This window comes from Marmota marmota, unplaced genomic scaffold (assembly GCF_001458135.2).
Source record: "Marmota marmota marmota unplaced genomic scaffold, marMar, whole genome shotgun sequence".
NCBI lineage: Eukaryota > Metazoa > Chordata > Mammalia > Rodentia > Sciuridae > Marmota > Marmota marmota.
This window is the reverse complement of record NW_025999869.1, coordinates 23,634,384-23,652,451: the sequence shown is the minus strand read 5'-3', so window position 1 is coordinate 23,652,451 and position 18,068 is coordinate 23,634,384. Positions and strand designations below refer to the sequence as shown.

Here is an 18,068-nt window from a genome sequence, read left to right as displayed (position 1 = left end):
TGGGGGGTGGGGGGGGAGGCCTGGCGGTCTCCTGGCCCTTGCCGGCCACCTTCCTGGGCTGCAGACACGTGGAAGAAACGGGTGCCATTTGCAGTGCCCTCTCGCTGGATGCTTTTCCTCCCATATGCAAATGGCTCTCTCCCAGCCTCCCTCCCTCTCCCTGGGCCTCTGTTCTCATCCTTTTCATGGGGGAGGATCTCCCAGACCGCCCTGGCCGCCTCTGGAGCACACTTGGGCCACCTGACACGCCCTGGGCTGCTGCTTCATGTATTCTGTCCCCCACTAGAAGTAACCTTGCTTTGTTCATCGTGGATCCCAGCACCTAGAACAGTGTCTTCCTTCTAGCAAGGTCTCAGTCAGTTCTTGTTGAATGAGTGAGTGGATGGAGCTCCGATTCACAGAGGGGCAACTGAGATGTGGCCCAAGAGACAACAGCAGAAGTCAGGGTCACAGTGGGACTCCAAGACAGGGCTGGTTTTACTGGGGAGTCCCTGCTGCAAGCCCTGGGCTGCATGTTCTGCCCACATCCCTAAGAATGCAGGGGAAGGAACCCTGAGCACAGATGCAGGGAGGACCCTGCTCGAGGGCACAGGAGCTAAGGTGGATACAGTTGGCCTCTGGCTTCGGTGAGCAGGTGGACACATAGCTGCGCAGGCTGCCGTCCTCTGTTCTTTGAGAAGCAGGTGGAAGTCTTTCTCCTGAGAGGGGAGTCTGCTGAAGAGTCAGCAGAAATCTTCTGTCTGTCCCAGGATCACTCTCAGAGCTGGACTGGCCACCGACCCTTTCCCATCTCCCTCCCATTGGCTCCTCTGACCCAGCCTGGCAGGCCAGGGCCAGGAGAAGATCCCCAGGAATAGAGTACCCTCCTCTCTCTCTAGGTCAATGAAGTGTTATGACTGGCCCAAGAGGCCCAGCCCAGGTAGAAGCGGTGGGCCCCTTGCCAGGCTGTAGGTGCTGCCTCTCAGGCCCCTGCAGGTCCCCAGCCCCTCTCCTGGGAGAGCCAAGGGTCAGGAGAATCCTGCTGGGCCCTTCACCTGCCCCAGTCCTAATCAGCTTCTCCAGGGATCAGATACCAATCTCAGGTTCTTGTCACTTTTTTAAATTTAAATTTCTTTGTTCCCCATTGGGAAATAAATGTATGCTTATTATAGAACTTGTGGGAAACAAAGAGTAGAAGAAAGAAGAGTAAATCAATGAGAAATTGCTTTTCCTGGTGTGATGTTCACTTTGGGTCCTCTGGTGTAGGCCTGGGGCTGGGCAAGTGTTCATAGATCTTCTGGTCTGGGCAGCCAATGGGTCATAGGGGCCACCATGGCTGACTTGGGCCTTCCTCCCCACGTGGGTTTCAGGAAAAGCCGTGTGGCCCCCGCAGTCTTGTCCATAGTGATGTAGAGGACGAGCTGACGAGAGTTGCTATATTTAATTTGGGTGTCTGCGTCACCTCTGACCACACAGCAGCCGAGGCAGTGCACTGGGCTGGAGGCGTTTCTGAGCGACACTGAGAGAGAACCACTTTCCACAAGAAAAGGCCCCGGGGAAGGGAAGGGAGAGAGCGCAACAGAAAGTGAGGTTGTAAGTAGAAAATTGCTTCTGGGATTTCAAATGGCTTCGTCATGGGGCCCTCCCTGGCTGCTGAGAAATCAGTTGATCTGGGAAAGTTCGTTGGAAACCATGTACCCTGTCGCTTTTGGGTGGAGCTGAGAAATGAATGAAGATAATGATGCCTCATGACTTTTATTTTTCAGGGTAGAGAGGGCATTGTGTGGGAGGCCAACTGTGGACATACGCCTTGTCCTGGCCAGCCTGGATCTCCAGGAGCTTGACATGGCCCTAGTGTCCAGGCTGGGCATACCTCCTGGAGCACCGTCAGCCTCCACCGATGGCCATCCCAGAAGGGGGCCAGGCTGAGGGAGGAGCAGGGTTTGGGTTTGTTACAACTGACCAGCTCACTGACTGGAGAGACTGAGCCGAAGACACCTCCCCATTGACCATAATGAAAACGTGATAAGCTGATAGACTGATAACCCCAGCCTTCAGGCTGATCCTCTGCCACAGGACACAGACGCTGGCCTAGTCCCCTGGTCCTGCTCCTCCTCATCCTGAGCCTGCAGGGGCCAGCCTCAGAGAAACCCCTGAGGTGACTTGCAGTGTTTTCTGACACCTCATCTGAGCAGCAAACAGAGGTGTGTTTCACAGGAAACTCACGCTCGTGTCTCGCTTCTCACTTGAACCCTGGCCCCTCTTCCAGTGAAACCTCCCCGACCTAGGGTTCCAGGTGGCACCAAGGGGCTCCCCACCCTGGGCCCCCGGCTGCCATTTGCCTCCCACTCATAACTACCCTTATCTCTTCTCAACCCTTCTCTCCTGGTCCTGTTAAGGATTTGCCCTGTCTATGGAAGAGGCCAGGCCCTATCCTGAAAACTCAGCAAATACCCAGGGGTCGGTCCCCAGGCCACGATGCTCCCAGCCACTGTGGCTGACACCTACCTTTTTTTTCTATTTCTTTTCTTTCTCATTCCTGACCTGGCCACCTCACTATTGTCACCAGCAGCAGCTTGGTTCTGTGCCTCTGAAAGGCATCCCTCTTCCCTGGAAGGCCCTGTACCTACTCCGGCCCACTGCACACCACTGGGAACCCACAGGTTCCCCTGTTTGGGGGACAAGTCTCCTGAGACTGGCAGGAGCTTTGGCAGGGCTGAGGATGTGGCAAGCTGTGGACCCCTAGTGGCAGGGCCTGGCACAGCCCATCTGCTCTGTGCACCAGCCCCCAATACCGCCTGAATGAGTGGGTGGCTTGGAATGCATCCTGGGAAAAAAATCCTCAGGGACCCAAATGCCAGTCTTCGTTCTTGAGGGTTTCCCATGAATTTCACTGGATGAGTCTCCATCTTTTTGAACAGACAGGCCAAATAATTGGTCATGGAGAGGGGCGGAAAAGATAAGTTTGAAATTCATGCTACTGGAGAATGGATCACTAAATTCAGTTTAAGAGAGAAAAAACATTACTTTTTCATAAATATTCTTGGTCTGAAAGTCCCAGACTGTGGATGGAGAGGGACGCTAAGAGCCTGGCTTACCCACTCCACTGTGTGGTGCTTTCCAGCCTCCTCTACCTCCCAGGAAGCAGTGAAGCCTCACGTCCAGAGGGCAGGGGGGCCTCCCAAGGGAGAGCAGCCTCCCCGTTTTTAAGTTCTCTGTGGTGCCAAGCCTCAGGCCATGTGATGCCTTGTCCTCAGCAGCCCAGGTGGCTTATACCCGTGGGGTCACAGGTGGTCCTCAGCCAATGTAATGGGACTTAGGTCCTGTGACCTCCTTGGCACTCCAAAGAGCCAGTCCCAGCCCTGTCCACACAGTCCTGTGTCCCCTCCCCAGGCCTTCTCCCCCTGGCTGAGCATCCCCAGCTCCCAGCCCAGTTCCACTCCTTCTTCCCTCTCCTTTCCCCGCAGCAGTGAGGTAAGGAATGGAAGGGCTGGTTCCTGAGTACTCAGCTGCAGCCATCCTTTTGCTGGGAGACACACCACCCTAGGGTGCCTGCCTGCCAGTGTGAGACTGCCCTGGTAACCCTCCACCCATGCTGCAAAGCATCTCGTCCTCTGGAGCCACCCTCTGCTCTGGGCACCTCCCAGAGGGGCTGAGAGGCAAGGCTTCAGCTGAGGGCTGTTGCTTCCAGACTCCAGGGACGCTGGGCCCACAGGAGAGTAAAAGAGACCTGCTCTGCGGAGTGGGGCAGCTGGGGCCCTTGCACCCATTCTGGTCCATCCTGGTCCAGAGGCTGCGAGCGGATGCCTCTGTTCACAGAGGGGGTGGAGAGCACTTCCTCCTGAGTGGTGTCCAGACATGGAAGGGGCTGTCTCAGGAAGCAGACAGTGTACTCCCTGTCAATGGGGGTGCCCAGCAGGCTGATGACAGGGAAATAGTGCCCTCAGACCGATGGCACTCAGGCAGGCGGAGCCATTGAGAACATGGGCTTTGGACTTGGAGTGAACTTGGGTTCAAACTCTGGCTTTGATCCCTAGTGACCTTGGATGAGCCACCTACTCTCCTGAGCTTCAGAGTCCTCCTCTGCCCTTTAGGGTGATATGAGAGTGTGTGGGCCGTGCCAACACAGCTGGACACAGCTGGAGTCGTGGTAGTGATTCATCTTGGAGGTCTTCCACCCATTCCACACCCTCCTTGAACCTTGACATGCCAGCTCCAGCTTCCTCTCTGCACTGTGGGTAGCCCCCAACCCCAAGGCCATGTGCCTCCAATCCCAAGGGTTTGCTTACTCTTTCCAGCTCAGGTCTCGCACCTCACTCCCCTTCCTCCCACCAGCCTGCCTCTCACAGAGCTCCTCGAAGTTCTGTAACCAGACAGGTGTCCCCAGAGGCCAAAAAAGGGCAAACATCATCAGGCTTATCTGTCACCATCTTTATTTCTGGCTTCCAGTTTGGCACAATGAGAGAGCTTGTTCAGTGACCCCCCTCCCCCAGTCCACACACATGTGCCTTCATTGTTGTAGGCCTCCTTTCCATATATTATTAACTCTTTGCTAACACATTTAATACTTAACTTTAAATATGAGGACAAAATAATAAATTACTCCTTGGCCCCAGAGCCCCAGTGAGGTAGCAGGATTGTGTGCACAGTACTTGTTACTAGGGACCCCACCAATGCCCACTGCTTTCCGCTAGAGCCCCAAGTCATAGGCACTCAGGCAGCGAAAGCCTCCCCCACCCCAACACTAACAGACACTCACTTAAATAACACACAATAATAAATAAGACTAAGAAGAAATGGACCTGAGCTGTCTCTGCTTCAGTCAGTCACCCTGTGTGAAGCAGGTCCCTGTCTGGCAAGAACAGCACCCACTGGAATGCTACCCCTAGGGAGGGGTCCAGGTGCAGGGAAGTGTCTTCACTCCGGGTCCCTTGAGCTCGGAGCCCTGGACAAAGGAGGCCACTAGGCTGAGCCCCAGGCACCCAGGCAAGGGTTGGTACAGCTGAAGGCAGGTGGCACAGGCTGAGGTCTAAGCTAAGGCAATCTTTCCCTTCCCCCCTCCTCCCCATGTCCCCCACAGTTTCTGACATTGGTAAGAAAATGAATCTGCAACTTCAATAATCAGGGCCCATTTCTGCATATCTCATGCTTCAGGGGAGCTTTCCATGGCGAAGAAGACACCGTAAATGACTGAGCAGTTTCTTCACAAACTGGCCCACTTCAATTTTGGTGTCCGGGATGGGCATGGTGGAAGCCTGCTGCAGGACAGAGAAGCCAGCGCATTAGTGGATGTCATGGGCAAGGACAACCAGGGGCTTTCCAGGGATTGTCTTGTTTAATCCTCACAAAAGTCCCCCGAGGTAGTACTGCCATTATCTGTACTTTACAGAAGTGGAAACTGAGGCTCAAGCAGGAGACCTTGAGCCCAAGGCCTGTCAATCCCAAAGGCCATGTTCCTATTGCCATCGTGGACCCACTCCTGGGTGGACACACACTTCAGGTACTCAGCCTTGTTCCCTGGGAGCTCCCTGGGACCCAGGAGTGGGTGTGGGAGGGGCCTGGGGTGTGGGGGGAGCCTTACCCCAGCAGTGTTCTTGTGTGTGCAGAGGCCACTCAGCATTCTCTGGGTCTTCTGGATGGCACTGCAGTTGGAGACCTTGATCAGGGAGTCCAGGGCTGCACAGTACTGTGGGAGAAGACCACAGGTGTCAGGCCTTGTGGGGGGAGGCTATGTGTTTATAGGAAGAGGGCCTGAGAGCCTGGCAGAGGTGGGTCTGGGTTGGGGGGAAGAGCCCCAGTGGTAAGGAAGAGAGGATAGCTCTTGAAGCTCATTGGGAAAGCCCCAGAGTGTGAGTGAGGCTCAGAGAACACAATCCCAAGGCCTATAGCTGCTGCCACTTCCCCACCAGTAGCCAAAGGACCTTACCTCGCCAGCTGTCAGGTTGACGCTCCACACCATGCTGCCATTGCAGAGGGGAGCCTGAGGGAGCAAAGTGACAGTGAGCAGATGGCTGGTAGGGCCCCAGCCAGCCCGGGGCCAGGTCCCCACCAGGATAGTCCCCACTAGTACCCCTGGTATGGCACCATCAGGCCTGGCAACCCCTCAGCACTCCTGAGCTTCATTTTCTGCTCTGCATAAGGGGCTGGGGACTCATTATAGAGGGTCCTGGAGCTGAGGGAGAAAAACTGATAAGTGATAAGCTTTATTTAAAGCTCGCCACACCTAGGGTAGAGGACCTGCAGAGAAGGGCCCTGAGCCGGGTTGGGTGAGGGAGGTGGTGTCTCAGTCTGCGGTTGATCAGGACAATTCAGACGGGGGGCAGTGGGGTCTGGGGAATTAGGTACCTGTGCTCTGCAGTAGGGGTACTACAGTTAGGAACCCTCTGGTGTCCACCAGGCCTGGTTTGAACCTGGCCTCCGTCAATTAACCTCACTGAATTTTAGCAAAATGGGGTCATGGCGCCTGCCTCTGGAGGTGTGGCCAGCAATACAATGACATGTTAAACCGCCAGCAGCGGGCCTGGTGTGAGCCAACGCCAGTGAGGAGAGGGGCCAACTCTGTGAGGACTCCTCCCACAGAGCGGGCTTCACCAACCGCTAACAATGATGGTTGGCTTACTGTGTTCAAAACCCAGCTGGCAAATTCCAAATGGTTCTAGGAGGACCTTGACCCTTCTCTGCTAACAACTGGCTGAAAAGGAGCTGTCAGTGGTAAGGCCAGACCAGGGGGCAGCTGGTCCCTAGGAGCTCTGCTGGACTCCTTCAGAGGTCATATTGCTGCACCCCCCCACACACACCCCTTATGGCCTGGCCTGGCCCTTCGTCTGCGGGGCTTTTCTTCACCCACAGGTATACAGGTCCAGGCCCAATCTGCTCATGACCTCTTCCTAATAGCGCCCACCTGGCCCCTCAGAGCCTTGCCTGGCCAGTCCATACTCACCTTCTGGTCCTGTGTGATGTTGACCAGCTCCTCAATGAGCTCCCTGAAGGCTGGGGATGGAGGAGGCACTGGGCCTGGGGCAGCGAGGCCACTGAGGCAGGCAAGGGTGAGGACCACAGTCAACCAGAGCGCCATGAGACCCAAAGCCAGCACAGAACAGAGGAACAGACGTGTCATGTGCTGGTCAAAGCTGAGTGGCTTGTGGCCTTTGCTTCTTGTGGCAGCTTTTTATAGGCCCAAATGGTGACGCCTCATACCCTGGCCTCCGCTTTGTCGAGCACTATCTAGAAACCACATCTTTACTCATCTTGATTTTACTTTGTGGAAAATCCAGCATCGTATAAAGGAAAGAGCTTGATTTCTAGTGGATTTATCAAGAAGGATCTAGTACAGAGTTTCCAAGGTTGGAATGGCTGAATCCCAGGTGTTGGTGAGAGGGCCCTGAGGGTGGCCGGCATCAGCAGTGCAGCAGTTCCTCCTGGTGACCATCCTGAGCTCCTGGACAGCCAACCCAATTCTGAACTCCTGTCCTCAGACCCCTCTGGCTCACCAGAAGTGTAGGGCAGTCCAAGTGGCACTGGGTCTGTGACAGGTCTATGAGCTATGGGAATTTGGGACTTGTTTTTCTTAAATTACCAAAGTAATGCTTGATTTTCAATACAAAATTCAACAAGGACAAAAGAAGAGACTGAAGTTGGGTTTTTGAGTCCCACATGATTCCTCCTTGGCCCCACCACAGGAAGGATTCAAAAAGATCAGACTCCCAGGTCTTCACTGAAAGAGCCAACCAGGGTTAAGTTCCTCTTGGGACTTTTAATTTTTTAAAGATGCTTTGGTGGTAACTCTGGGTATGAGCAGCCTGAACTCTGGGGCTCACCATGGCCTTCAGTCCCTTAGTGCCCTAGCCCCAGCCCAGGTCCCGGTGTGTAGTTCCCAGAGCCAAATGAGACTGGGTGGGGGCACCACCTCTGCCCACCAGTCTCTGTAGGAGCAGCCCCTGCCGTGGAGGGCCTCCCGTTTCCCTTTTGCAGAATAAGTGCTGTGGAGGGAGCTCCTGGGCCTGTCCTCTGTAAGCAGCACCCTTGCAGGGACGCTGGCCTGTAGCCTTTTTCCTGCTCTTCCCTCATGTCCCTAGAATTCCTCCAGAAACCCCCACAGCACAGGCTACAGTATCTGCTTATTGAATGCTAATGTGAAGAGCACTCACTCCCTTACCCACTTCCTCTCCTAGGCCAGCACCTGCCACTCCAGGTCCCCTCTTGGTCTGCTCAGGCTCCCTTTGTCCCCTCCTCTGTGGGGTTCAACTTTACAAATGTCTTCCCGGGAATGCCAGACCCTTCACTCTTTTAGATGCCTCCCAGCCTTGCTTTGCTCCTCTTCCCGCTGGGAACACAATTCCCAGTCTTTGGCCTACACTCAGAGCTTTGCAGCCCAACTACAGGCCCTGACCTGGGAGCCCGCCCCTGCCCAGAGAGGCCTTGCAGAGCCTGGCGTCATTTCCCGCATCTGTAGCAAAGGGCCAATGTCATCTCCTTTGGGGTCTCCGTGGTGGGGGAATGATCGGGAAAACACCTTGGGCTGTGCAAGTCCCCAGATCACCGCGCATGCATGAGTCAACGTGCCCCTACCCCTCCTGGCCAGCAGAAGGCATGCGGACAGCGGTGGGCAGGCGCCCCGGCGCGTGGGAGAAGGCGCGCTGGCGCGGCGATGGCCCGCGGAGATAGGGGAACGGCCTTATGTAACGCGAGATGGGGCAGATAAGCGGGATCCGAGTGGCACGGCCCTCCCCCGCGGCCTCCGGAGGTGGCCGGTGCGGGAAGGAGGGCTGAGGGCGCAGAGCGGCCGGGAAGCGAGGGGGAGGCAAAGGTGGAAGTGAGCGGTGCAGCGCCTGCCCTGCGCGCCCTCGGACGCCCAGAGCGCGGTGCGCACAAGCCAGGGAGCGCTCCGGCTGCAGCTCTCTCTCTCTTCTTTTTGCGGTCCTGAGTACTGGGAATTGAATCCCGGGCCTCCATGCTAGGCAAGTGCTTTCCCACTGAGCTACATCCACAGTCCTTTTGCTTCCTCCAGAGCAAATGGCAGGCACACCTTCTGCTCATTATAGAAAGTTTAGGTTTCCTAAGCTAGGACTTCCTCTCCTGCCATGCAACCCACTGGGTGCACAGGTGCCCTCTGGTCCTCTCTGCACCACCCTGTGAGCATTGGGATTCTGGGAACAAAAATGTTGATATTCTACTGCTTCTGTGCATAATAAATGTCTTTGTTTCTGAGCCAAGAACCCTGTGTCTACTGCCAGCATCTATGAAACTGTGACATGTTGACTTGAAAGCTTGTAAATAGGGAAAAATCTGAAATCCTTCCGTTTTTGACAAGTTGTTTTGGTTTTTACATCCCTCCTGTTTCTAAGTTAAACATGCTGCTATTTCTTGATGTTCAGGTGTAGGCATTGTTGTCTAGGATAGATGTTTCTTCTTCCCTCCTTCCATGATTTCTTTTCCTCTTGCTACCAATGTAGGATCATAATTTGGGTCAGTCAAAAACCTTGTTTCTGTTTAAACAATTATTCTAATATATTCACAGCACACAGATGGGTAAGGGAGTGAGTGCTCTCCTGAAACCATTTCCCCACTGGAGTTGTCTTGTTTTCCCATTTGTTTAGTTTTCTATGTTCTCAGTGACTTAACCCTAAATTCTTGGTCACTTATATAAATTTCCTCTCAAGAGATTTGATAAAATCCGTTGTTCTTAAGAGTTTTATCTTCCAGAGACAATTTTGTTTCAACCCTCTTCTATACTAGGGATTGAACCCAGAGTTTCCCACATGTTAGGCAAGCAATATGAGCTATACACCCCCCTAGTATCTTTTTTTTTTTTTTCATTTTTAGTGAGACCCTGTCCTATTAAGTTGCCCCTTGTCATTTGATCCTCCTGCTTTAGCCCTGGTAGAAGCTGGAATTACAGATGTGCACCACAGCACCCAACTCATTCTGAATCTAAATCTTTTCTCACCCTTTCTCTGGAAATGTGTAGGAATATTCTTGGTCCTTGTGCTCCAAATGTCACAGTGATGTACTTTGGAATGGTTTTGTCTTCATCTTGTGTGCCAGACACATGGAGGGCCTTTTCAAACAGAAAGCATGTCATTAAGTTTAGGGAACTTTTCTTTCTTACAAAACAAAACAAAAGCTTGGCTATTTTATGTTAGTTCTTATTTGTGGTATTCCATTCACATGATACAAAAATCAAAACTATGTATATTTGAATGGAGCATCTCTACTCCCCCCCTGCAAATGACTAATTTTACTGTGTTTTTGTGTAACTTATTGGGGCTTCTGGAAATATAAGCAACTTATTTTGTCTGCATATGTGAGATGACATTTTGCACCTTGCTTTTTCTTACTTTGTAAGAAATTATTTTTGTATCCATAGTGATAGAACTTGGGTCAGTTTTTGACTTTTTCCTCTCTCTTATTAGAACCACCAGTTAAAATATTGTTATTATAATTCTAGTTTTCATATTTCCTAGTTTTTATATTTTATAGTCTAGTTTTTTTTTCTTTTCTCTACTTTCCATTTAAAATTTCCTCTCCTCTTCTATATTTTCATAGCTTTATCTTTCATCCCAGGGGTATTTTATTCTTATCGGAACATGTGTATGTCCTCATAGCACCACATTCTTGTTTAACGGGGTATCTTCTCATAGCAATATAAGAATTTTACTGGTAGTGGTTTTTATTTAGTCTTTATTTTCTCCAAATTCTCCCTCCTGCCCCATGCTAGGCAAGCAAGTGCTCTGCCACGGAGCCAAGTCACTAGCCCTTTTCTGCCTGTTTTTTTTCTCTTTCATGTATGGACTTTCCTTGGGTGTCAGGTGACCCTGCATTGTCTGTCCACATGAGGGTGTGGATGTGGTTGGGTGTTCACTCTAGGGCCACAGGGGACCTGCCCTACCAGTATATTAAGTCCTTTTTTCCTGCAGAGAAAGTAGCTTCCCCAGCAAAGATTCTCCCTGACTCTGCCTGCTGCCAGCACTCTGGAAGCCACAGGTGGGCAGAGGGCACGGCTGGGCTGAGGGTCTCCATGTATGTTAACTGTTGACTTGGTGCCCCAGTCTGAGCAGAGTCAGGCTGCCCGCAGGTGTGCATCGTGTTTCTTGGTCCAGGTACCAGGGCTTCTGTATGCTGGAGGGGGCTCAGCTGACTTTGAGGAGTAGGAATGATCTGACTGCTGCTTAGAGTTTCAACTCCCTCTCCGTAGTCGCAGCCCTCCCCTTTCAGAGGTACTTGGTCTTCTGCCCGTTCCTGAGCACTGGGGATTTTGCACAGCAGAGTAGGTCTCAGGTTCCCTGTGACGGCACAGTTCTGTTCTCCTGGGTCAGTAAGTGCCTGCCCACTGGCCCTCTGCTCTACACCTTATAAATTGCTAGTGTGGTTGTTCCCTCTCCCAGTCCGGTGCTATTAAAAATTGAAAAATTCAGTATTGTTATTTTCCTGGGTTATCCAGGCAGTAGTGTGTATTCATTCCATTGTTTCCACTTGGAATTTATGTTTTTAATGTAGAAAGTTTTAAAAAGAGACAAGCAGTAAGAAGCCAACACGAATCTTGCACCCTTTTAACTTGGACTCTGTAGTTATTACCAGTCCTTCTGCTGCACACATTTGTATTTTGTTGCAAAACTGGAATAATTTATTGAATAATTTTTTTATCTCTTTTCTCTAATGTCAGTATTCTGCATTTAAAAAAGATTTTGCAAAATATGTTCTTGTGTAAAATGCAGAGACAAAAGTGAATAAAAAGCCCCCATAATCCCAGCACTCAAAGATAATCATCACTGTAATATTTTAGTAGCGGTCACTCTAGTATTCTAGTAGATAGATGTGTGAAGAGAAAACGGAAACCTTTGCCTTTGTGAATATCTAGTTAGGGTGGAGCACACCTGTAATCCCAGCAACTTTGGAGGCTGAGGCAAGAGGATAGTAAATTCAAGACCAGTCTGGGCAATTTAGCAAGATCTTGTGTACCCCCTGTGGGGTGAAGATGGGGGATGCAGCTCAGTGGAACAATTCAGTCTGGTATGGAAGACATATTTGAAACAAATAATTACAAGAAATTCTTACAACAATTACAAGTTCATTTATTTTTTAAGTAAATGTTTATTGTATACTTCCTGTATGCTGGGCATACAATAAAACAGCATAGTTCTTGCCCTCTTGGAGATGTATTGTAGTGGGTGGAGACAGAATAACTGTATGGCATGGCAGATGGTGCGAAGTGCAATGGTGGAAGTTGAGAAGTCCAAGATAAGACACCAGAAGATTTAGTGTCTGGTGAGCGCTTTCTGCTTCCAGGATGGTGTCTTCTTGCTTCTTTGGCCTATGGCAGAAGGGCAGTGGGAAGATGGGACAGGTAGGCTACAGAAAGTGTGCCTTTGTGTAGGGATGGTGAGGAAAAGTCTCACTGGGAAGCTGCTGATTGAGTAGAGGGACCTTAAGGATGAGAGGAAGCAACTATGCAGATATTTGGGGGAAGAAGTTTCCAAGTAGAATGTATGGGCAAGGACAAAGGCCCTGTGTTAATCCTTTTTTGCTGCTACAACACACTATCTGAGATTAGTGATTTTTAAAAAGACATAAACTTAATTCTCACAGTTCTGGAAGTTGAGAAGTCCAAGGCAAGATACCAGAAGATCTAGTGTCTGGTGAGCAGTTTCTACTTCCAAGATGGTGTCTTCTTGCTTCTTTTGCCCATGGCAGAAGGGTAAAGGGGTGAATTCTCTCCTTCAAGCCCATTTATAAGGGCACTAATCCCATCTGCACAGTAGAATCCTTATGGCCTGATCACCTCCCAAGGGCTCCACCTCTTAACACCATCACCCTGGGGGGTAACATTTCCACAGAGGAGCTCTGGAGGGACACCTACATTCAGACTATAGCAGGCCTGAGCAGGAGGATGTATACCATGTTGAGGATTTAGCAAGGAAGTTGGTGTAGGCAGAGGGAGTGAGTGGGGTGGTCAACGTGCCCAGAGCAGTCTTTTAAGCCACTGTTTGAACTGGGGCTTCTGTGACCAGTGATATGGGGATTCACAGGAGGTTTTCAGCAGTGTAGTAGCATGATTCAATTTACATTTTTTTCTTTTATAATAAAGACCCTTGGGGCTGGAGTTGTGGCTCAGTGGCAGAGCGCTTGCCTACCATGTTCAAGGCCCTGGGTTCAATCCTCAGCACCACATAAAATAAATAAATAAAATAAAGGTATTATGTCCAACTACAACTAAAAAATAAATGTTAAAAAAAATAAAAAATAAAAAAGACCTGCATTCTGAATTAACTTTAGGTTTATAGAAAAGTTGCAAAAAATATTAGGGTTTCCACATTTCCCCTTCCCCAGCTTCTCCTAATGGTGACACCTTCCAAATGCAGAAAGTGCTCACCAGACACTGAATCTTAGTGCAATAATCAAAAACAAAAAGCACTCATTTACTGAATAAACTACACTCCTTATTTGAATCTCACCAGTGTTTCCACTAATGTCCTTTATTGGTTTCAAGATCCAATCCAGAAGGAGCTGGGAATGTAGCTCAGTAGTAGAGTGCTTGCTTGGCATGCATGGGGCCCTAGTCCAATCCCCAGCCGCCCCCCAAAAAATCCAACCCAGATCTCACAATGTTGTTAATTCTCCCTGGTTTCCTGAAGTCTGGAATGGTCCCTCAGTGTTGTCATTCATAATTCTTGTATTTTCTAATAATATTGACCAGTTATGCTCTTCAGTTTGGATGTGTCTTATGAGAAAATTATGGCATTTTTTTGTAATTGGATTGAGGTTACACATTTTTGGCAAGAATATCACAGAAATGGAGTTGTGTCCTTCTCAGTGCATCATGTCTTAGGAGTCATGTCATGCTTCACTGGGTATTGACCTTGACTTGGTTAAGATGGTTTCTGCCAGGTTTTTCCACTATAAAGTTAACACCTTTCTCTTGTTCTAGTTAATAAATATATTGAGGGAGATAGTTTGAGACTATATAAAATCATTTCTCCTTAAATGTTAGCACCAATCAATGACTCTTTTACTGTGGTTATTTGCCTGATGGTGGTTTTTCAATTTCCTTCTCTCCACTTTGGTTAAGTACTTGTTATATCAGTATGTGCTCACAGGTTTTTGTTTCTCTATGGGTTGTACTGTCATACTGTCTTTGTTTCTCAAAGACATTACTTCAGGTGAGGTCCTGTGTTCTCTGAACAAACCCTTTTCTTCGGAAAACACACACACACACACACACACACAATGGTACCACAAGGTGTTCCAGGCTCTTTTTGTATTTTTCCACGCTGCAGCCCTAGAATCAACCATTTCTCCAAGGAGCCTGATTTCCTTATATAAAAGTTAAATCAAGATCATAATTAGGGCAGTAGGCGTGCTCATTATTACTGAGGCACCCTCAGTGGACAGAAGTAGAATATGTGTGCAGACCAGCTTGTGCTGGTGTGTACTTAGTTCTGTCTCCTTTAAAGCTTTAAGTTGTGGTAGAACACCCATAGAACTTACCATCTAAACCATTTTCAAGTGTATAGTTCAGGATTTTTAAGTACACTCACAGTGTTGTGTAACCAATCTCCCAGAACTTTCCATCTTACAAAACAGAAACTGTGCCCATTAAACAAACCCCCATCCTCCCCTCTCTCAGCCCCTGGGGAACACCCCTTTTATTTTGATCTCTATGAATTTACCTACTCTAGGTACCTCATATATGTGAAATAAAATGGCATTTTTCCTTGGCTGACTGGCTTATTTCACTTAGCATAATGTCCTCAAAGTTCATCAACATTGCAGCATATGTTAGAATTTCCTTCCTTTTTAAGGCCAATATTCCATTACATGAATACCCAATATTCATCTATCCATGAATATGTGAGCTGTTTCTATGCTGCTATCAACAAAGGTGTGCATATATCTTTTGAGACCCCCTACTTTTGATTCTTTGAGCTATATACTCAGGAGTGGAATTGATGGCTCCTATGGTGATTTTAACTTTTTATTCTAAAGGATTGATGGTATTCTTTCTTTCTTTCTTTATTTTTTTTAAACATTTATTTATCAGTTATTGGCGGACACAACATCTTTGTTTTGTAAGTGGTGCTGAGGATCGAACCCGGGCCGCCCGCATGCCAGGCGAGCGCGCTACCGCTTGAGCCACATCCCCAGCCCTGATGGTATTCTTTAAATATGATAGAAACCATCAGTTTATCCATGAAGCCTGGGTTTTCTTTGATTATTTAAATTAGTTGATTACTAACTGAATATATGTTATACATGTATTCAGAACACTGGATTCTTATTATCTACAAAATACATATGTATTGTTTTAGCACATACTGATCCTGACTTAGGATGGTTTGACTTATGATTGTCTGATTTTATAGTGTGAAAGCAGTATGCATTTGATAGAAACCACACTTCACATTTTGAATTTTAAACTGAACTTTTCTGGGGCTAGCAATATGCTGTATGGTACTCTGTCACAGTGCTAGGCAGTGGCAATCAGCCCAATCAGCCTAGTAATCTCAAGGGGAAAAAACTAATACTATGCAACTACACTGGGTTGCTAAGCTAGGACGTTGGTAGGTTAGGGGTGATAAATGCATTTTTTTGGTACTGATAATTGAACCCAGGGGTGCTTAACCATTGAGCCACATCTCCAGTCCCTTTTTTATATTTTAGTTAGAGATAGGGTCTCGCTGAGTTGCTAAATGCCTTGACAAGTTGCTGAGGCTGGCTTTGAACTTGCAATCCTCCTGCCTCAGCCTCCTGAGCCACTGGGATTTTAGGTGTGTGCCGCGGTGCCCAGAAAATAAGTGCATTTTTGACTTACATTTTCAGCGTATGATAGATTTAGAGGGATGTAACTCCATCGTACATGAAGAAGCATCTGTACATAATAGTTTCAGAATTGCTCCCCCATGGCCCTGTGAGAAACACATTTACTTGATTTACCATCTTAAAAGATCACTGGCTGCTGTGTTAAGCACAGACAGTGCAGAGAAGAAATAAGTTAGGGCAGTTAGATGGTTACTCAGACCACTTAGGTTAGAGATGGTATTGGCTTGGACCTGGACAGTGGTGGCGAGGCACACTCTGATTCTGGATGCATTTTCAAAGTTGAATCCATAGTATTAAACTGATGCACTGGATGTGAAATGTGAGATAAACAGAAGAATGAAGGATGTTAATGGAGAGATTTTTGCTTGAGCAACTGTTAGAATGGAATTGCTATTAACTGAAAGCCTGTAGGGGGTGTGGGTTCTGGGGCAAGAATGGTTTGGGTCATTTTAAGTTTCAGATGTCTGTTAAATATTTAAGTGCATCTAGATGTCCAGTTGTCCACAGGCAGCTGGATAGGAGTTGGGTGTTTTAGGATTGGAGACAAACATTTATGAGTCATCAGCATATAGGTGGTTGCTACAGGGGCTGTTATGCCTTGCTCCAATCCTAGGACTACCAGTGTGTTTCGCCCCTGGCCAGTTGCTACTGTTGTCTGAAAATTTCTTCATCTGTAGCTTTGCTGCTACCTAATATGTGCTAGAATAGTCCAATATAAATATGGGATATTTATATTGTAACTGGGAAGTTGCAATATAAATATCCCATATTCTTGCCCCACAGGCAGAATAATGCCATGTCACATGTTTTTGCCAAATTGTCCAGAGTGGGATTAAACTCCTGTTGTTTGCTTGGTAGCAGGCGTGTCAATGGCTGCCTTCTCTTATTTTCCCAATCTCTTGCTGATTACTTTCACTTGAAAGCCTTGTTTCAGGTTCTGCTTCTGGGAGAAAATTGTTTGAAAGTTATGAGAATAGATGATATCACAAAATAAGTGGGTGTAGAGAAAAGTGGTGCAGATTCAGTCTCAGCACTGAAGTGTTGCAGCAGCAAGAAATCAGGGAAACTGCAAAGAAAGCGGCATGTGCAGGGAAGGGGAGAGGGGGACCTACCCAGGGCTGGAGTGGTCAGGAAGGCCCAGGATAGAAGAGCAGGGTGATAATGATGGACAACAGCATTTAAATTGTGTAAGTGAAGGCATGAAGGAAATGTACTGTCAATAGGTGGTAGGAATTCAACCTTGGTGGGATCAAAGAATTGCTGGGTTGACAACTCCAGAAATGACTTGTAGACACAGAGGGGTTATTGGAGAGTGAGGAGTTTAAACCCCAATGTGAAATTCTTCACTCTCCAATAGAGGGTTGCAGTTCTTGTTATTAAAAGAATCAGGCTCCAAAGTAAGACAATGGGGGTATCTTCTCAAGGGAGAGGAAAGAACAGGAGCTCTCGAGTCATTATTGCTATGTGAAATCATTATTTGGATATTGAAATCATCAGTGATTATGAAAGTACTTTGAAAAGAGTGACACTGAAAAGGCAGCTAAAATCTTTACGGTTATGGGTGACTAGCCCAGGTGCTAGGATACTACTGCAACAAGAACGAATAAACTGAAGATGTGAAGTTTTTCTTGAACACACTAAAATAGTGCTTACTATGTGTCAAGCAGGTCTAAGCAGTTTATAAATACTAAGTCATTTAATCTTTATAACAACCCTACAAGACAAGGTACCATTTACCCACTTTATAGGTATGGAAGAAGAGGCAAAAAGAGAATAACTAATTTGCTCAAAGTCCCTCAGTTGATTAGTGGTGGTGTTGGAATTTAAAGTCCAGGCAATCTAGATGGTTAACTTCCAAACTGCAATGCCCCTTCATTTGGGGGTGGGGGCATTTAATGGAGCATGGTTTCCAAGCAGCAATGAGAAGGAAGAAGGTACCTATCTCATTTCCAAGCCCACTGAAAGGAGTGCTATAGGGTGAAAGGGCCACTCAAAAGGTCTGTGAGAGTGTGGCCTAGATTTTAGATGGAAAGTCTGTTTTAATTTGTAAATCATAATTCTGGTTTCATTATGTTTAACTTGTATTGCATTTTGCTCATTCTTTATTGCAAAGACCAGAGCTTTCAGAACACACTGATAGGAGGTAATTGGTTTTAATATTTAAGTGACAAATATTTCATCATTTGTTATTGTTTTTGACTTGACAGTAATATTCAGAAAATATTTACAGAATTACAAATATGCTAAACCTGGGAGACGAATTTTATCAAATG

General features: G+C 48.0%; 1 protein-coding gene across 1 annotated transcript; it reads right to left on the bottom strand.

The window, feature by feature from the left end:
• Positions 1–4,275: 4,275 nt before the first annotated feature.
• Il13 (interleukin 13) lies at positions 4,276–7,194 on the bottom strand. The gene is made up of 4 exons (XM_015492582.2): positions 6,920–7,194; positions 5,906–5,959; positions 5,561–5,665; positions 4,276–5,237 (listed from the first exon to the last, which is right to left on the bottom strand). Exons 1-4 carry the CDS (start codon positions 7,094–7,096, stop codon positions 5,130–5,132), a joined length of 444 nt encoding a protein of 147 aa, XP_015348068.2. The 5' UTR covers positions 7,097–7,194; the 3' UTR covers positions 4,276–5,129.
• Between the last annotated feature and the right edge of the window lie 10,874 nt (positions 7,195–18,068).

Bases quoted from the DNA above. Each gene is read 5' to 3' on its own strand.
- Il13 (XM_015492582.2), bottom strand. From the start codon at position 7,096: ATGACACGTCTGTTCCTCTGTTCTGTGCTGGCTTTGGGTCTCATGGCG. The intron at 5,666-5,905 runs GTAAGGTCCTTT...CTTCTCCCACAG, and splicing joins TCAACCTGACAGCTGGCGAG to TACTGTGCAGCCCTGGACTC. The intron at 5,238-5,560 runs GTAAGGCTCCCC...TCTGTCCTGCAG, and splicing joins CACACAAGAACACTGCTGGG to CAGGCTTCCACCATGCCCAT.